Here is a 16,263-nt window from a genome sequence, read left to right as displayed (position 1 = left end):
ATTCGATTCACTCCACGTGATATCAAGAAACGGCTGAGTGCACTGCATACAGCAAAGGCTATGGGCCCCGACAACATCCCAGCTGTAGTGCTGAAGACTTGTGCTCCAGAACTAGCTGCGCCTCTAGCCAAGCTGTTCCAGCACAGCTACAACACTGGCATCTACCTGACAATGTGGAAAATTGCCCAGGTATGTCCTGTCCACAAAAAGCAGGACAAGTCCAATCCGGCCAATTACCGCCCCATCAGTCTACTTTCAATCATCAGCAAAGTGATGGAAGGTGTTGTCGACAGTGCTATCAAGCAGCACTTACTCACCAATAACCTGCTCACCAATGCTCAGTTTGGGTTCCGCCAGGACCACTCGGCTCCAGACCTCATTACAGCCTTGGTCCAAACATGGACAAAAGAGCTGAATTCCAGAGGTGAGGAGAGAGTGACTGCCCTTGACATCAAAGCAGCATTTGATCGAGTGTGGCACCAAGGAGCCCTAGTAAAATTGATGTCAATGGGAATCAGGGGGAAAACTCTCCAGTGGCTGGAGTCATACCTAGCACAAAGGAAGATGGTAGTGGTTGTTGGAGGCCAATCATCTCAGCCCCAGGACATTGCTGCAGGAGTTCCTATGGGCAGTGTCCTAGGCCCAACCATCTTCAGCTGCTTCATCAATGACCTTCCCTCCATCATAAGGTCAGAAATAGGGATGTTCGCTGATGACTGCACAGTGTTCAGTTCCTTTGCAACCCCTCAAATAATGAAGCAGTCCGAGCCCGCATGCAGCAAGACCTGGACAACATCCAGGCTTGGGCTCATAAGTAGCAAGTGACATTCGCGCCAGACAAGTGCCAGGCAATGACCATCTCCAACAAGAGAGAGTCTAATCACCTCCCCTTGACATTCAACGGCATTACCATCGCCGAATCCCCCACCATCAACATCCTGGGGGTCACCATTGACCAGAAACTTAACTGGACCAGCCATATAAATACTGTGGCTACGAGAGCAGGTCAGTGGCTGGGTATTCTGTGGCGAGTGGCTCACCTCCTGACTCCACAAAGCCTTTCCACCATCTACAAGCCACAAGTCAGGAGTGTGATGGAATAATCTCCACTTGCTTGGATGAGTGCAGCTCCAACAACACTCAAAAAGCTCGACACCATCCAAGATAAAGCAGCCCGCTTGATTGGCACCCCATCCACCACCCTAAACATTCACTCCCTTCACCACTGGCGCACTGTGGCTGCAGTGTGTACCATCCACAGGATGCACCGCAGCAACTCGCCAAGGCTTCTTCGACAGCACCTCCCAAACCCGCGACCTCTACCACCTAGAAGGACAAGAGCAGCAGGCACATGGGAACAACACCACCTGCACGTTCCCCTCCAAGTCACACACCATCCCGACTTGGAAATATATCGCCGTTCCTTCATTGTCGCTGGGTCCAAATCCTGGAACTCCCTTCCTAACAGCACTGTGGGAGAACCGTCACCACACGGACTGCAGCGGTTTAAGAAGGCGGCTCACCACCACCTTCTTGAGGGCAATTAGGGATGGGCAATAAATGCTGGCCTCGCCAGCGACGCCCACATACCATGAACGAATAAAAAAAAGACAGTTTAAAATAGTGATAAAGGAGAGATATGGGCATCAGTGAGAGGAGCTTAAAGGGAAGAGATAAAAAGAAAATGAAGAGATCGGGAAAAAGTTGGGAAAGAGAGATAGTGGAGAAAACACAATGGAGGAACAGGAAATGAAAAGGATATGATGAAGATAGAAGAACTATGTGGGATAAAGGTGTGGAAGAGAGAGATGAGGCAAGGTGTAGTTGAGAAAAATGGGGATGCAAACAGAGATAGATTTGGGAATAGCATGAAAGATGTGGAACGTGAAAGAAGACAGAGTGATCGGGAAGAGATTGTTTATGTATGTGTGTGCTTGTACAAGAGAGAAAGAAGGCATGACTGTAAGGTACAGGTTGGGTGAAAGGTGATGCAAACTTAACAAATTCCATTCTAACCACCACCTGGAACTGAAACCTGTAACTGTTGCCTGTTCTACCGAATGAAAAATGTTTTTACAAAAAATACTTTCAATTGTTTTATTAAGTCTCAACTAGAATTAAAATATCATTGTAGAATGACTTTTCAACTGGTTCTTCCTGAAGCACAATTATAGTCAAAGATAATAAATTCTATTGTCAAAAGAAACGTACGTTGGCGGTCACTCATAAGTACATTTGGGAGAAGTTTCCGCTTGTTTCTGCCAGTTTTGCACCCAGATTACAGCACAAAAGATCGGGGAATTTAAAACGCGAGTTACGCTCAAAACCACTTATGCTCCTGTTTTCTGCGATCTCTCTCACTGGTTCAAGATTTAATTTGTCCGAATCAGGTCCCACCTACAAAACTGGCCACGCCCCAGGTCAAATCTGCGAGGTTCCACCCCTTCCGCTGGTTCAGGAAGGCTTTTCAAATTGCATTCATTTTCTTAGGTGCACAGGCAGATGTAGGCATGCTTTAAACATTTTTTCATATCAAAAAATATTTAATTTTGCTAAGAAACTGACTAGTGTACACCAGTGAAATTATAGTAGAGTTTTATAAGGTCATTCTCAGTGATTTTAAATCAGGTTACTCACAGGCAGAAGATGGCATGCTTATTAAAAATAGTTATTTTTGGTGATAAACCCATTTTTAGCTGTATTAATAAAACTGCACCAAGCTACCATTCTTAAATACTTTGAGGAATATTTTTTAAATGGAAAGGGAAAAAAAAGAATCAATTACATTCTATTACGCTGCCCAATTAATTGTACTGGTTCATGGATGATTTTACATTTGTAATTACGTAAATGAATTTTTGTGGAAACTTTAAGTGTAATCTAACCAGCACAATTTCAAGCGCATTTCGGACACAATTTCCCGTTTGCGCCCAAAGCGGAAACTCTACCCCAAATTGTTTGCACGTAACCTTCTAAAATCTAGCTACCTCTGTATGGTGTTCAACAGGGGAGGGTCTGCATTCTGGTTTAAAAAAGGGACATCAAACTTAAAAAAGTGATAAATCCCAAAGATTGCAGGATACAGCAATTTGCTGTATCTCTATTGAACCCCTTTAGAGGTTGCTGTATCAATTCTCAGACCAACCTTCATAATTATTTATTAACTAATCAACAGCCTTCAGAAGGGTGAAGTTCAATTGATTCACACAAATCACAAAGTGGTCAAACAGCTAAAGCAAAAGCCCTGCAAGGTGAACCAAACTTATTTTATCCCAAAACTGAGGGTCATTGCAGCAATTAACACATCGTGACCAGAGATCACTAAACCATCATCTAAGATCGTTTAGATTATCTCAGCAAACACCACAAACATACGTGGACTCCCAGGCAGTTTCTCAGCAATAAACTTGCATTTCGACCGTATCACTTAAACGCAATATGAAATACTGCCTTTCTCCCCACCCTTCCCAATTTAAATCGGAAAAGGTCAACATCCATTATCTACTGAATATTAGTCAATGTTTGACAAATGCAATTATATATTTTAAAAAATCATTCGTTTAAATATAACATCTTTTTCAGATGACATTTTTACACTAATATAGGTAGATTACATGCAAGGTAAAAGTACAGGGATCCTAGTTAGTTAATTAAATCCTTACCTCTGTGCAAAAAGGTGACAGCTGTGAATGTGCAACTGGTTGAACGTACGTATGAAACACAGATTCAATCTCCAGTGTCTTGCCATGTAATTTTAGGATTGGGAATTCTATAATTTCCTGGGGGAGAAAGAAATGACAAATAAAAGTAAAGAACAAATTAATTTCTTCTCCCTTGGACATCTGCATAAAGCACAGGATTTTTGTTCGGTACAAGTACCTAGGTCCTGTTTTGCAATGATAAATATATGATTATTACAACGATTTTTCAGAAGTAAATCCTGCTTTTAAAATACTTCTGCCTGGTTAAATTTAGTTTCTAGCATGGGTCCATAACATTTCAAAGTGTCACACATACAAAGCGTTTGCTTTAAAAAAAATTGTTCTCGGGATGTGGGGACTCTGGCAAGGCTGGGTTTATTGCTGATCTCGAGTTACCCTGAGAAGGTGGTGTTGGGCCTTTTCCTTGAGTGGGTAGGTTTCCAACAGTACAAGGGGACCTAAAAATATTCAAGAGGAGGAACTTAGTGGATTTAATGTAAGCAAAACAAATGTTAATGGAGGAAATAATGGACCGAAGATAGACAAGTCTCCAGGGCATAGTTTCCACTCTAGGGTATTAAAAGAAATAGGTGAGGAAATTGCAGATGCGTTAGTCATAATTTTTCAAAGCTCTCCAGATTCTGGAATTGTTCTCTTGGATTGGAAAATTGCAAATGTCACTCCATTATTTAAGAAGCGAGGGAGGGAGAAATTGGGAAACTACAGCGCTGTCAGTTTAACATCAGTTGTGTGGAAGTTACTGGAATCCATCAACAGGGACAGAGTGACTGTGCACTTAAACAAGTATCAATTGATCAAAGAGAGTTAGCATGGATTTGTGAAGTGTATGTGACGTCTGACTAATCTAGTTGAATTTTTTGAGGTCACTAGCATGGTGCGAAAGGGAGTCTCTGTGGATGTTGACTATATGGACTTCCAAAAGGCATCTGATAACGTTCCACATGAGATTAACAAAAATGAAAGAGGATGGAATTGGAGGAAATCTTGTGACATAGGTTGGTAATTGGTTGGGAGGTTGGAGACAGAAAATAGGGATAAAGAAAATGTACTATGGTTGGTGGAATGTGACAAACGGTGTTTCCCAGGGACCTGCACTGGGGCCAGAGCTCTCACCATATATATCAATGACTTGGATGAAGGAATAGAGAGTTCTATGTGCAAGTTTGCAGATGACACTAGACAGGAGACACAGTAAATTGTGTAAATGGGAGCAGGAAGTTAGAAATGCAATACAATATTGGAAAATGTGAGGTTATGCACTTTGGCAGGAAAAAAATCAGAGAGCAAGTTATTATCTTAATGGCGAGAAACTGGAAAGTACTGCAGTACAAAGGGATCTGGGGGTCCTAGTGCAAGAAAATCAAAAAGTTAGTATGCGGGTGCAGCAGGTGATCAAGAAGGCCAACGGAATGTTGGCTATTATTGCTAGGGGGATAGAATATAAAAACAGGGAGGTATTGCTGCAGTTATATAAGGTATTGGTGAGACCGCACCTGGAATACTGCATACAGTTTTGGTGTCCATACTTAAGAAAAGACATACTTGCTCTCGAGGCAGTACAAAGGAGGTTCAATCGGTTAATCCCGGGGATGAGGGGGTGGACATATGAGGAGAGGTTGAGTAGATTGGGACTCTACTCACTGGAGTTCAGAAGAATGAGAGGCGATCTTATTGAAACATATAAGATTGTGAAGGGGCTTGATCGGGTGGATGCGGTAAGGATGTTCCCAAGGATGGGTGAAACTAGAACTAGGGGGCATAATCTTAGAATAAGGGGCTGCTCTTTCAAAACTGAGATGAGGAGAAACTTCTTCACTCAGAGGGTAGTAGATCTGTGGAATTTGCTGCCCCAGGAAGCTGTGGAAGCTACATCATTAAATAAATTTGAAACAGAAATCGACAGTTTCCTAGAAGTAAAGGGAATTAGGGGTTACGGGGAGTGGTGAGGATCAGATCAGCCATGATCTTATTGAATGGCGGAGCAGGCTCGAGGGGCTGATTGGCCTACTCCTGCTCCTATTTCTTATGTTCTTATGTTCTTATTAAAGGGTCATAGACAGATTAAGCGAGTGGGCAAAACTGTGGGAAATAGAATTCAATGTGGGGTAGAGTGAGGTCATCCACTTTGGATTCATGAATGACAAATCGGAATATTTTCTTGATGGTGAGAGACTAGGAACTGTGGAGGAACAAAGGGATATGGGTGTCCAGTTACACAAGTCACTAAAGGTTAGCACACAGGTACAAGAAGTAATCAAAAAGGCTAGTGAAATGTTGGCCTTTATCTCAAGGGGGCTGAAATACAAAAGAAAGTTATGCTTCAGTTGCACAGAGCCTTGGTCAGACTTCATCTGGAGTGCTGCTTTTAGTTTTGGGTCTTGGGGGAGGTACAGCACAGATTCACCAAAATGATAGAGAGGCTTAAAGGGTTAAATTATGAGCACAGGTTACACAAACTTGGCTTGTGATCCCTTGAGTTTAAAAGGTTGAGGGGTGAACTAATTGAGGTGTTCAAAATGATAAAAAAAAAGATTCAACAGAGTAGATTCGGAGAAGTTATTTCGTCTGGTAGGGGTACCCAGAACAAGTGGGTGCAATCTTAAAATTAGAGCTAGATTTTTCAGGAGTGAAGTCATGAAGCACTTTTTCCACACAAAGGGTAGTGGAATTCTGGAATTTTGTCCCCCAAAAGGTTGTGGATGCTGGGTCAATTGATTTTTTTCAAGACTAAGATTAATAGATTTTTGTTAGGCAAGGGTATCAAGGGATATGGCAGGAAAATGGAGTTGAGGTACAGATCAGGCATGTTCTGATTGAATGGTGGAACAGACTCGATGGGCTGAATGACCTACTCCTGTTCCAATGTTCCTATGTATTACTGCAGTTCTTGTGGTGATGGTGCTCTCACAATGATGTTAGAAATGGAATTCCAATATATTGACCCAGCTGTGATGTAGGAATGGCAAGAGATGTCCAAATCAGTATTGAGTGCGACTTGGAGGTGATGATGTTCCCATAACATTGATGCTCTCGGCTCAAATATATTTACTAACAACAGTTAGCTGGACGATGCTGATTGCCTGAAATATTAGGGACCAGATGGGCAATCTACCAATGAACAAGCAGATAAGAAAACTAGGAATGCAGAATCAACAAACAACTTGCTTTATGCATATTCATTCAACTGCCATCAATTTTGTTGAGGTTTTGGTACTAAAAACAAAACACATAAAAACTTACATAAAAGATTACCCATAAATGTCTGCATACCCTGTTGGAAATATGCCAAATAAGTTTTGCTCCAGAAGCTTACCCCCTCTCCAGATCCACTCCTTTCTTATAGCTTTTTGTGCAACTGGGGCTTCGGACACCCTTTTTTTTATTTCTCTAAACACGTATGACCTTTCAGGCTCCGTGCATATGTGACTTCAATACCCAATGAAGTGCCATTCCTACAGCAGGTCATACCAGCTTGTTATTAAAATGTGACATGTTTCTTAGAAGCTCGTCCAAGTGCTCTGACTCTGCTTCAGCAGCAGACAGACTATCCCGAGTCTCCCTATTTGCTCCTCACCCAGACACCTACTCCAAGACCCCACGGCACTCCCAATACAGGTCCCAAGTTCTGTGGCTGCGTTCCTGAGCAATACCACAGGAAATATCGTAGAATTTGAAACAAAAATCTAAAGCTGGACATTATCAGTTGGACATAGTGAAGCGTGTAGAACACACAAGGAAAACCTTTGTACAATTGATACAGCACTACATTCTATAGAATTCCAATTAATTGTATATCTGTTAAGTATATGATTTTTTTCCCACATGTTCCTCTCTCTTGCTTGAAATGGGAATTTCTTTGGTAGCATCTTTCCATTAAATGTATAGTAATGATAACTTTGATGTTTTTGATTTTTGTTTCCCATTTCTATCATTGCAAATGTTAACCCAAGTTAATGGTTTAGTCAGCAATCTGTTTGAGTCTAGCTTGCACGTACCAATGGTAGGCAGCAAAACAAATTCTGGCCTAGGGAATAAAATGCTACTGATCAGTTTATGATGAGTGGGGAATAAAAGGCCAACTCACAATGTGCAGCCCTTTATTAAGAAGGCAGCAAGTTCCTCATCTGACAACTGTTGCATGCAAGGATCTACACAAAGGAGAGGAGAACTTTGAAAGTAAAGGTAAACTGATGTGAAAGTAATTTCAAAAATAAATTTTAGAATGATTTATAAAAATGCAATTTTGTTCCCTAAAGACAATCATCTCCGCACGAAGACTGTATCCTCCAAACTCATTCCCGAAGCACAGAAGTGCTGAGCTAATGTATATCAGTTCTGGTATATGGGAGGAATTTTCAAGAATACAGTTTCAGTAACGATGTTTTATCTGCCAGTTAAAGTATGAAACTATGCAGATAACAATGGAAAAAATAGGAGTGATTACAAGGTTGTAATCAAATGATTTTTAAAAAATCACAAAAATCATTGTTGAGATAAAGATAGAGCCATTATTATTTACAAATAAAGCAAATTTCAATTTCTTTTTAAATCAGGGTTTTAATTTTGATCCGTTTGGCACCAGAGTCGGCATAATCCACATCCTTCACACATGATTACTGATTGGGGTGTCACTATTTCAAATTTATCAAGAAATAATCTGCAATTTACTTTCATTACAGTTTATACCAGAACTGAATATTTTGTGAGTGACATGATGCAAGAGAATTACAGACTGTCCTTTCAACTCCAGGACCTATGTTCAAATTCAAGTCAGACTGATGAAACAAAAGTATTCTTTCCGAATTTAAGCAATACCCAATGGATACAAAATCATAGTATAAAACTGCCCACTAATTTGACAATCCCACTCACATCACACTGGTACAGTATGGGTGACCTTCTGTGGTTAGAGTTAAGACACATTACTGAGGCAGGTTAGGTGGAGCTGTGGTCAGTATCTAATGACCCATTATATTGAGAATGAAATCATTGATCAAGAACCTTTCATATTGGATTCTGGATCAGCTTCACCCAGCTTGAATAACTCGTGGCCGTTTAACTGATGACACATTGCAGACTCAATGGGACACCACTACCATGCATGCTTGAGTCAATGACATATGTAATGACAGCTTTACATTTAAGGCCAGCCATTTCAAGTGACTGGCAAACCAGACTAAGAAACTGCCCACCAGTGTTACTGAAACCATTTTCTCCAGAATTCAAGAGCAGACCCACTGACCAAGATTGAGGCAGGGGGAAAGGGGAAGGGGGGGGGGGGGGGGAAGGGGGTAAGGAAATGTTAAGTCATGATGCTCCGGCCATCATGGTGTGGGACAGGCTTGATGGACCAACTGGTCTTTTCCCACCCATCAATTTTGTATGTTCATAAGTCTGTTTAAATCTGAACTAGCCCACAATGGGCCATTAGTAATCTCTTTACAACCATAAATACAGCATGGAGAAGTTTAGAATGCTTTGATTTTGAATTACCAATATAACTAGGGTTATAAGTGTATAAATTCTGACCTGGGAGTGCTTTAACCATGATTTATCTTCCATTTCTGCTGAAGTAATTTGATGAAGGGAATACAATAATTTCTATAAAAGCAAATAACAGAGATTTACTCTGGTACTTAAAAAAGAGTTGCCAGGCTTTTCATTACACTGTTTTCAAATGCGATAGAACAATTTTGGAGGGTGGTACAAGACTGCAGCATATGGAGAGGTTGAGATAAAATGTAAACCATAACAATGAAACTCAAGTGGTTTATTAATAATGTTTCAACCCTGAAATGTTACTGCCTTGAAACACACCAGTGGACATTTTTGTGTGTAAAATATTACAATATCTACCTTTCCTTTTGTGTTGACAGTTTATCATTTTTGTGGAATTTTTGGCTTCCACTTGTGTACCATGCGATTAGGCCAGATATCTCATCCGAATTTATCGTACTGGCAGACACAATATACCTTACAAGTCATCTGGGACCATCAAAGATTACCTGCGATGGCCCGACTCCCAGTACTGGGGGAGAAAAAATGCCTTCCAAAATTCTCCAGATGATCTGGCTCAGATTTGGTAGTAACATTTAAAAGTTACAGTAAAATCTATTTTAAGAAACAATACAAGATACTCCTTGCCACCCTCTAGATAACAAATTACAACATATGTAAAATGGGTGTACAGGAACTTGTTTTTAAATATACACTTCTGTTTTAATTTACACCATAGCCTTTTCTAAATAATTTATGGCATGATAAATTTATTGCACAGCGCAAGCTAACTGCAAATAAGAATTGCCAAATAATTAGATTTTAGTGCAACGCTTATAAATTATCCACTGATTTGTCCAGACTTGTTTGTCAGCCCTGTTGTGCTCTAGGTCATCTTTGACATTTTGGTGTTTGTGTTTTAATTGCTGATTTACACTTTGACAGATGAGTCTTGATGCCTGATGTCCAGGGCTGTGATGTCTAAAGGGATTCAAGGCAATTAGAAAAGAAGTGCTCACCTTAGAAATAATGTTATACTTTATTCTTTTCCTTTAGATTTCAGTTAAGAGAAAAGCAGTACAGAATGAATTGGCCTACATTTTCAGAACAAGTGCAGGATTAAATTTACTGGGGATTTCACAATATACAATGATATGTAATATTGGAAGAAAAGCATATTTGCATAGCATAGGACTGCCCATATCATTACTAATGGCATTATGAATAAAATTTGCTTCGATGAAGAATTTGATTCTACAAATCAGTAACTGATAAGTTTACAGTGATTATTAAAAATTGGTTTAAGTGATTTTCCTTTCAAATGCCATTTTTATCCCCAACCGTTTGGAGTAAAAGAAAAGCACATCATTGCTTTTGGTCATTGTTTCATTCCACCTTGAGGTGATCCAGTCAAATTTTCCCTGTAACCAAGGTAAACAAATATAATCCACATATATGCATTCCTTATACAATAAAAACTTGATCAAAGAAGGATTCCAGGGATGAGGGACTTTAGTTACGAGGATAGACGGGAGAAGATGGGGTTGTTCTCCTTGGAACGGAGACGGTTGCGAGGAGATTTGATAGAGGTATTCAAAATCAAGAAGGATTTAGACAGAGTAGATAGAGAGAAACTGTTGCCATTGGTAGACAGGTCAAGAACCAGAGGACATAGATTTAAGATGATTGGCAAAAGAACCAAAGACGACATGAGGAAAATCTTTTTTACGCAGTGAGTGGTTAGGATCTGGAATGCATTGCCGGAGGGAATGGTGGAGGCAGATTCAATCACGGCCTTCAAAAGGGAACTAGATAAATACTTGAAAGAAAAAAGAACTGCAGGGCTATGGGGAAAGGGTGGGGCTAACTGGATTGCTTTGCATACAGTCAGCATGGACTCAATGGGCCGAATGGCCTCCTTCTGTGCTGTAACCTTTTATGATTCTATGAAATCGCATCTGGGACGTGATTAAAAAGATTTTGGAAACTACAATGCAAATCCACTACTACATTGAGCTGTGTACTTATTGGTCTGAAAATAGTGCTATAATTGTACTTAATAAGCCATTAAAGGTTGATCCTTTAGGTGCTACTTAAACAGGAGAAACCACAACATTCAAAAATATCTGGACAAATTAACTGAAGAACTTAGGAAAGGCCGATGGATTTTAATGTGGTTTGAATTTTGGTGAGAAAGAATTGGCGAACATGGTGAGTTGGCATGATGGCAGTGCACATTCAAGCACATTTGTTTGATTTCCCTCACCCCTCACACTATGAAATTCCTAATCTTAGCTGCACTGCTGTGGGAATATATGAATCAGAGGCTATGCACTTCTTTGTGCAGGAAAGGGAAAAAAAATTAAAGGCAGAGTTGTCAAAGAATTCCTTCTGACCCGCTCTGAGACATAAGCAGAGGTCTGGGGGTAAATCACCCACTCTCACTTTCATCCACAGGAGTTGTCTTGCGAAACCAAAGGAAATTGGGGGTGGGGGGAATTGATGATTTCATATACTCCCTAATAAAGTTAGTGAGAATAGATTTTTTCAAATCAAAGAGAGAAAGAAACCTTGATGGTGAAATAATTTGCTCATTAAAAAGGATACTTCAAGCTAGATGAAGAAGTTTAACCTAATGATTTACTAATAACTTTAACAAAATACCCACATCCCTTGTTTTCCCTCTATTGGAAAAAAAATGTTAAAGTTATCTTTCATCTACAGTGGAAACCACCATTAAATCAGCTTTGCAGGTGATTCTGCACTCAAAATGACCAATGAATATCAGGACCCTGCAATTGCTACCTTAGTAATGGTAAAGGTTGTCAACTACAAGGTGCTGGCATGCCATCTGACTGCCACTTGTGATATTTCAGGTGAGATAAAAATTTTAGTACAGAGTAGACACAAACTACACATGATGTACCTTTAAGTTTTTTTTAAAAGCAGCAAAGTGGAAACTAAGCCCATGCCAGATTAATTGATATTGTTCGTACGTCCTGTTTGCTAAAATTTCTAGATTCCCCTTGAAAGAAAGAAATATTTTCATTTATATAGCACCTTGCACGACCTCCAGACGTCCCAAAGCGCTTTACAACCAATTAAATACTTTTAAAATGTAGTCACTGTTGTAATGTAGGAAACGTGGCAGCCAATTTGCGTACAGCAAGGTCCCTCAAACAGCAATGAGATAATGATCAGATAATCTGCTTTTAGTTATGGCGGTTGAGGGATAAATATTGAGTAGGACACCAGAGATAACTTCCCTGCTCTTCTTCGAAATAGTGCTACGAGATCTTTTACGTCCACCTCAGAGGGCAGACAGGGCCGCGGTTTAATGTCTCATCCGAAAGACGGCAGCTCCGACAGTGCAGCACTCCCTCAGTATTGCGCTAAGGTGTCAGCCTAGATTTTGTGCTCAAGTCACTGGAGTGGGACTTGAACCCACAACCTTCTAACTCAGAGGCGAGAGTGCTACCAACTGAGTCACAGCTGACAGTGTATACTTCTTTCAGACTTAAACCTTGTATATACTTCTTTCAGACTTAAACCTTGTATATACTTTTTTCAGACTTAAACCTTAAATGGTATCCAGGTTCAATTCCCAATCTGTGCTGAGTTAGCTGGTCTCAGCTAGGGCAGTAGCATAGGCACTATTATTAGCTTCAGCACCTATGGACCAGGAACGTTGATTTGATTATGTAAATTGGGCATGTTCTCACTGGAAAACAGAAGTCTGAGAGGCGATAAGATTGCTGTTTCTAGGATTCTAAAAGGGACTAGATAACGTGGACAATGACAAGCTATTTCAGCTTGTCCAGAACAGTAGAACCAGAGGACACAGCCGGTGCTGTAATTTCAAAACAAATCTGCAGAAACAATGGTTGAAGAGATTGTACATGGGCCGGGGGAAGGTTGAAGAGATCGTGGGTCGGGAGGGGGAGGTTGAAGAGATCGCTGGGGATATGGGGTGCTGGGGGTGGCGGCGGCAGATCACGGGGGATGGTTGGGGGGGGGGGGGGGGCGGGGCGGGGGGGGGGGGGGGGGGGAGGCCGATCCTGGCAGGTCTGCTTGGGGGCCGAGAGAAAGAACCCCTGCTTCCCCTGACCCACAAGCAGTGCTGGAATGGCACTTAACTGCTGGATCTGGCTGTTCGCGACTCCCTTCAACTGCCAGGCTTCCCGAGCCCTGGGAAACCCAGCCCGCAGCCGTTAAATGTAAAAGTTTGTTACAATTTGAAGCACGCAGCCTCATTAATTTATTTAAATAACTGTCGCGTCTCTCGAGCAGGTTAGTCGCCCACCCCGCAGCATTAAAACCGGAAGTTGAAGGCAGGTTGGGGTCAGGTTTCAGATTTTAAAAATTTTAACCTCCACCCCCGTCGTGGGGTGTTAATATTTTAGTGAGCGAGTGGTCAATCTATGGAAGATTCCTCAGGGAGATGGTGGAAGCAGTTAGTATTGATTCATTCAAATGAAAATTAGATAGATTTCTTTCAGAAAATAACATTTTGCTACATACATTATATGAGTAATTTGAGGCATGATATATGGTAGGTGTAGTATGCTTGGGAGAAAAAAGGTGATTTTGGACCTGTGGTTCCCAAAGTTTCCACCACTGGGTTTTCCTCATGTCATTTCTGGGTCTGTTGTAGACTAATTGATAGAGATTTATTACTATGATGAGTCAACAACTCCATTGTCATTATATCATCCTACTACCAGGATGGTAGAAGGCAAACTATCTTGGTCTTCTTTCATCTAGCAATTCCTATGTTCCTACGAAGGTGAAAAATCAGTGAGAGTTTTCATTCATGCTCACTATCCAGTGACCTCTGATGTAAATGCAAGTGGATGCTTGTCAGCTAGGAGTAGGATCAAGCTCAGTAATGGCACACTCTACAGCTGAACAGCCTGCCAACATTCATTGTCTAGGCTCACACATAAAGAATTGGCCTTTTTGAGACGGGACCAGAGATTCCAGCACTTGTGTACCAGCTGTCTGAAAAGGGAGAAAAAAGGTTGGGGGGGGGGGGTGAAAAAAGGTTTTGCACCATTAGGGACTTTCTCCAGCAGCATTACACAATCTGTAAGTTCCATGTTTTTAACATTTCTTGTTTGTATTTCTTTATTAGTGCTGTTTCTCAAGTGCAGTATGCACTCACTGCAACTCTCGGCTATTTCACAATATTGGCAAGAACACTTTTTTTTAAAAAGAGCTCTCCATTAGTCAGATTACACAAGACATCCTTTCTCTAACACATCCTTTGTCAGTATTAGACCTAACCATATATTACAGAAATTATCTAAGGTAGCAAAACTCTCCAATGAATAAAATTAAATGCAATTGCAATGTTGATTATTTGCCACTAGATGTCACTATTGCAATTAGTAAATATTAAAATATATTTACAAAGTATGCTAAAGACATCTAGAAGCAGAACATCATTACTGCACCATGTTCTTCTCCACTTTGACTCCCAGAACATAATATTGTACTCCTACAAATTGGACATGGCCGTCTGAATGGACTACTGAGTTCAGAATCCTGGATCAACATCGCATATTGAGAGAAGATAATTATTATATGGCTCATAAAGACACTGTTATAAATATCTGTTCTCTAGCGTTGCTAAGGCATTTCCAGGAGAAAAACATGAGAAGATTTATTCTACAAAAATACCTGTGGCTTTATCAATTGTGTATCGCACGTTGCTTCAAAGTCCAAAACCAAAAAATTATGGTAAATTTGTGGAGGGAAAGGTGATTTGGATGAAGGCTGCCGTCCTGAAGCCATTTTATTATCAACCGACAGAGGAAATGACTGAATATCTGAGAATCGCCTGTTAAAAACCGATTCTACACTTGCTCTCTCAGAAGAGAACAAAAATACCGAAGATCTTCCCAATCCAGAACTTGTGTGTAAAATACGAAGAAAGTTGGCACTTCTGATCCAACAGGTAAACAGCACCATTGGGTTTCTGTAACGAATCAATAGAAATTCAGAGCATTAGGAAAGCATAAAGTAGCATAACGATTTATACAACTAATAGTAATTTGAAAGCTGCATGTCAGAACACAGCAAATATTCAAAAAATCACCTATTCAGTTGACTGGTGTTAAAAGAACATAAGATGAGATGAGATGAGATAGGAACAAGTGTAGGCCATTTGGCCCTTCGAGCCTGCTCTGCCATTCAATGAAATCATGGCTGATCAGATTCTGGCCTCAACTCCACTTTCCTGCCTCTTCCCCCATATCCTTTGATTCCCTTGCTGATCAAAAATTTGTCTAATTCAGCCTTGAATATATTCAATGACTCAGCCTCCACCACTCTTTGCAGCAAAGAATGCCAAAAGGTTCACAACCCTCAGAAGAAATTTCTCCTCATCTGCATCTTAAATGGGCGATCCCTTATTCTGGGTCTATGCCCCCTAGTTCTAGATTCCCCTATGAGGGGAAACATCCTCTCAGCATTTACCCTGTCAAGCACCCTCAGAATCTTACATGTTTCAATAAGATCTCCTCTCATTCTTCTAAACTCCAGTGAGTATAGGCCCAACCTGCTCAATCTTTCCTCATAAGACAACCCTTCCATATGCAGAATCAACCTAGTGAACCTTCTCTGAACCACCTCCAATTCAAGTATATCCTTCCTTAAATAAGGGGACCAAAACTGTACGCAGTACTCCAGTTGTGGTATCACCAGCATCCTGTACAGTTGTAGCAAGACTTCCCTGCTTTTATACTGCATCCCCCTTGAAATAAAGGCCAATATTCCATTTGCCTTCCCAATTACCTGCTGCACCTGTATGCTAACATTTTGTGTTTCATGTATGAGGACACCCAAATCCCTCTGTACCGCAGCATTCTGTGGTCTTTCTCCATTTATGTAATATTTTGCTTTTTTATTCTTCCTACCAAAGTGGATGACTTCACATTTTCCCACATTATACTCCATATGCCAAATTCTTGCCCACTCGCTTCACCTATCTATATCTCTTTGCAGACACTTTGTCCTGCTCACAACTTATTTTCCACCTATC

The 16,263-nt window shown here is 40.7% G+C and overlaps 1 protein-coding gene across 1 annotated transcript in view; it reads right to left on the bottom strand.

Annotated features, from left to right (window-relative positions):
* The window catches only part of LOC137325251 (ERI1 exoribonuclease 3-like), a 322,541-nt gene that overhangs the window by 279,287 nt on the left and 26,991 nt on the right, over positions 1-16,263 (bottom strand). The window contains exons 2-3 of the mRNA XM_067990123.1: positions 14,901-15,198; positions 3,663-3,779 (exon numbers count right to left, since the gene is read on the bottom strand). Coding sequence (XP_067846224.1) covers positions 3,663-3,779; positions 14,901-15,191 — 408 coding nt within the window. The 5' untranslated portion in view covers positions 15,192-15,198. The remainder of the gene's footprint in view (positions 1-3,662; positions 3,780-14,900; positions 15,199-16,263) is intronic.

Source organism: Heptranchias perlo, chromosome 9 (genome assembly GCF_035084215.1).
Source record: "Heptranchias perlo isolate sHepPer1 chromosome 9, sHepPer1.hap1, whole genome shotgun sequence".
Taxonomy (NCBI): Eukaryota; Metazoa; Chordata; class Chondrichthyes; order Hexanchiformes; family Hexanchidae; genus Heptranchias; species Heptranchias perlo.
This window is presented reverse-complemented; position numbering and strand designations above follow the sequence as displayed.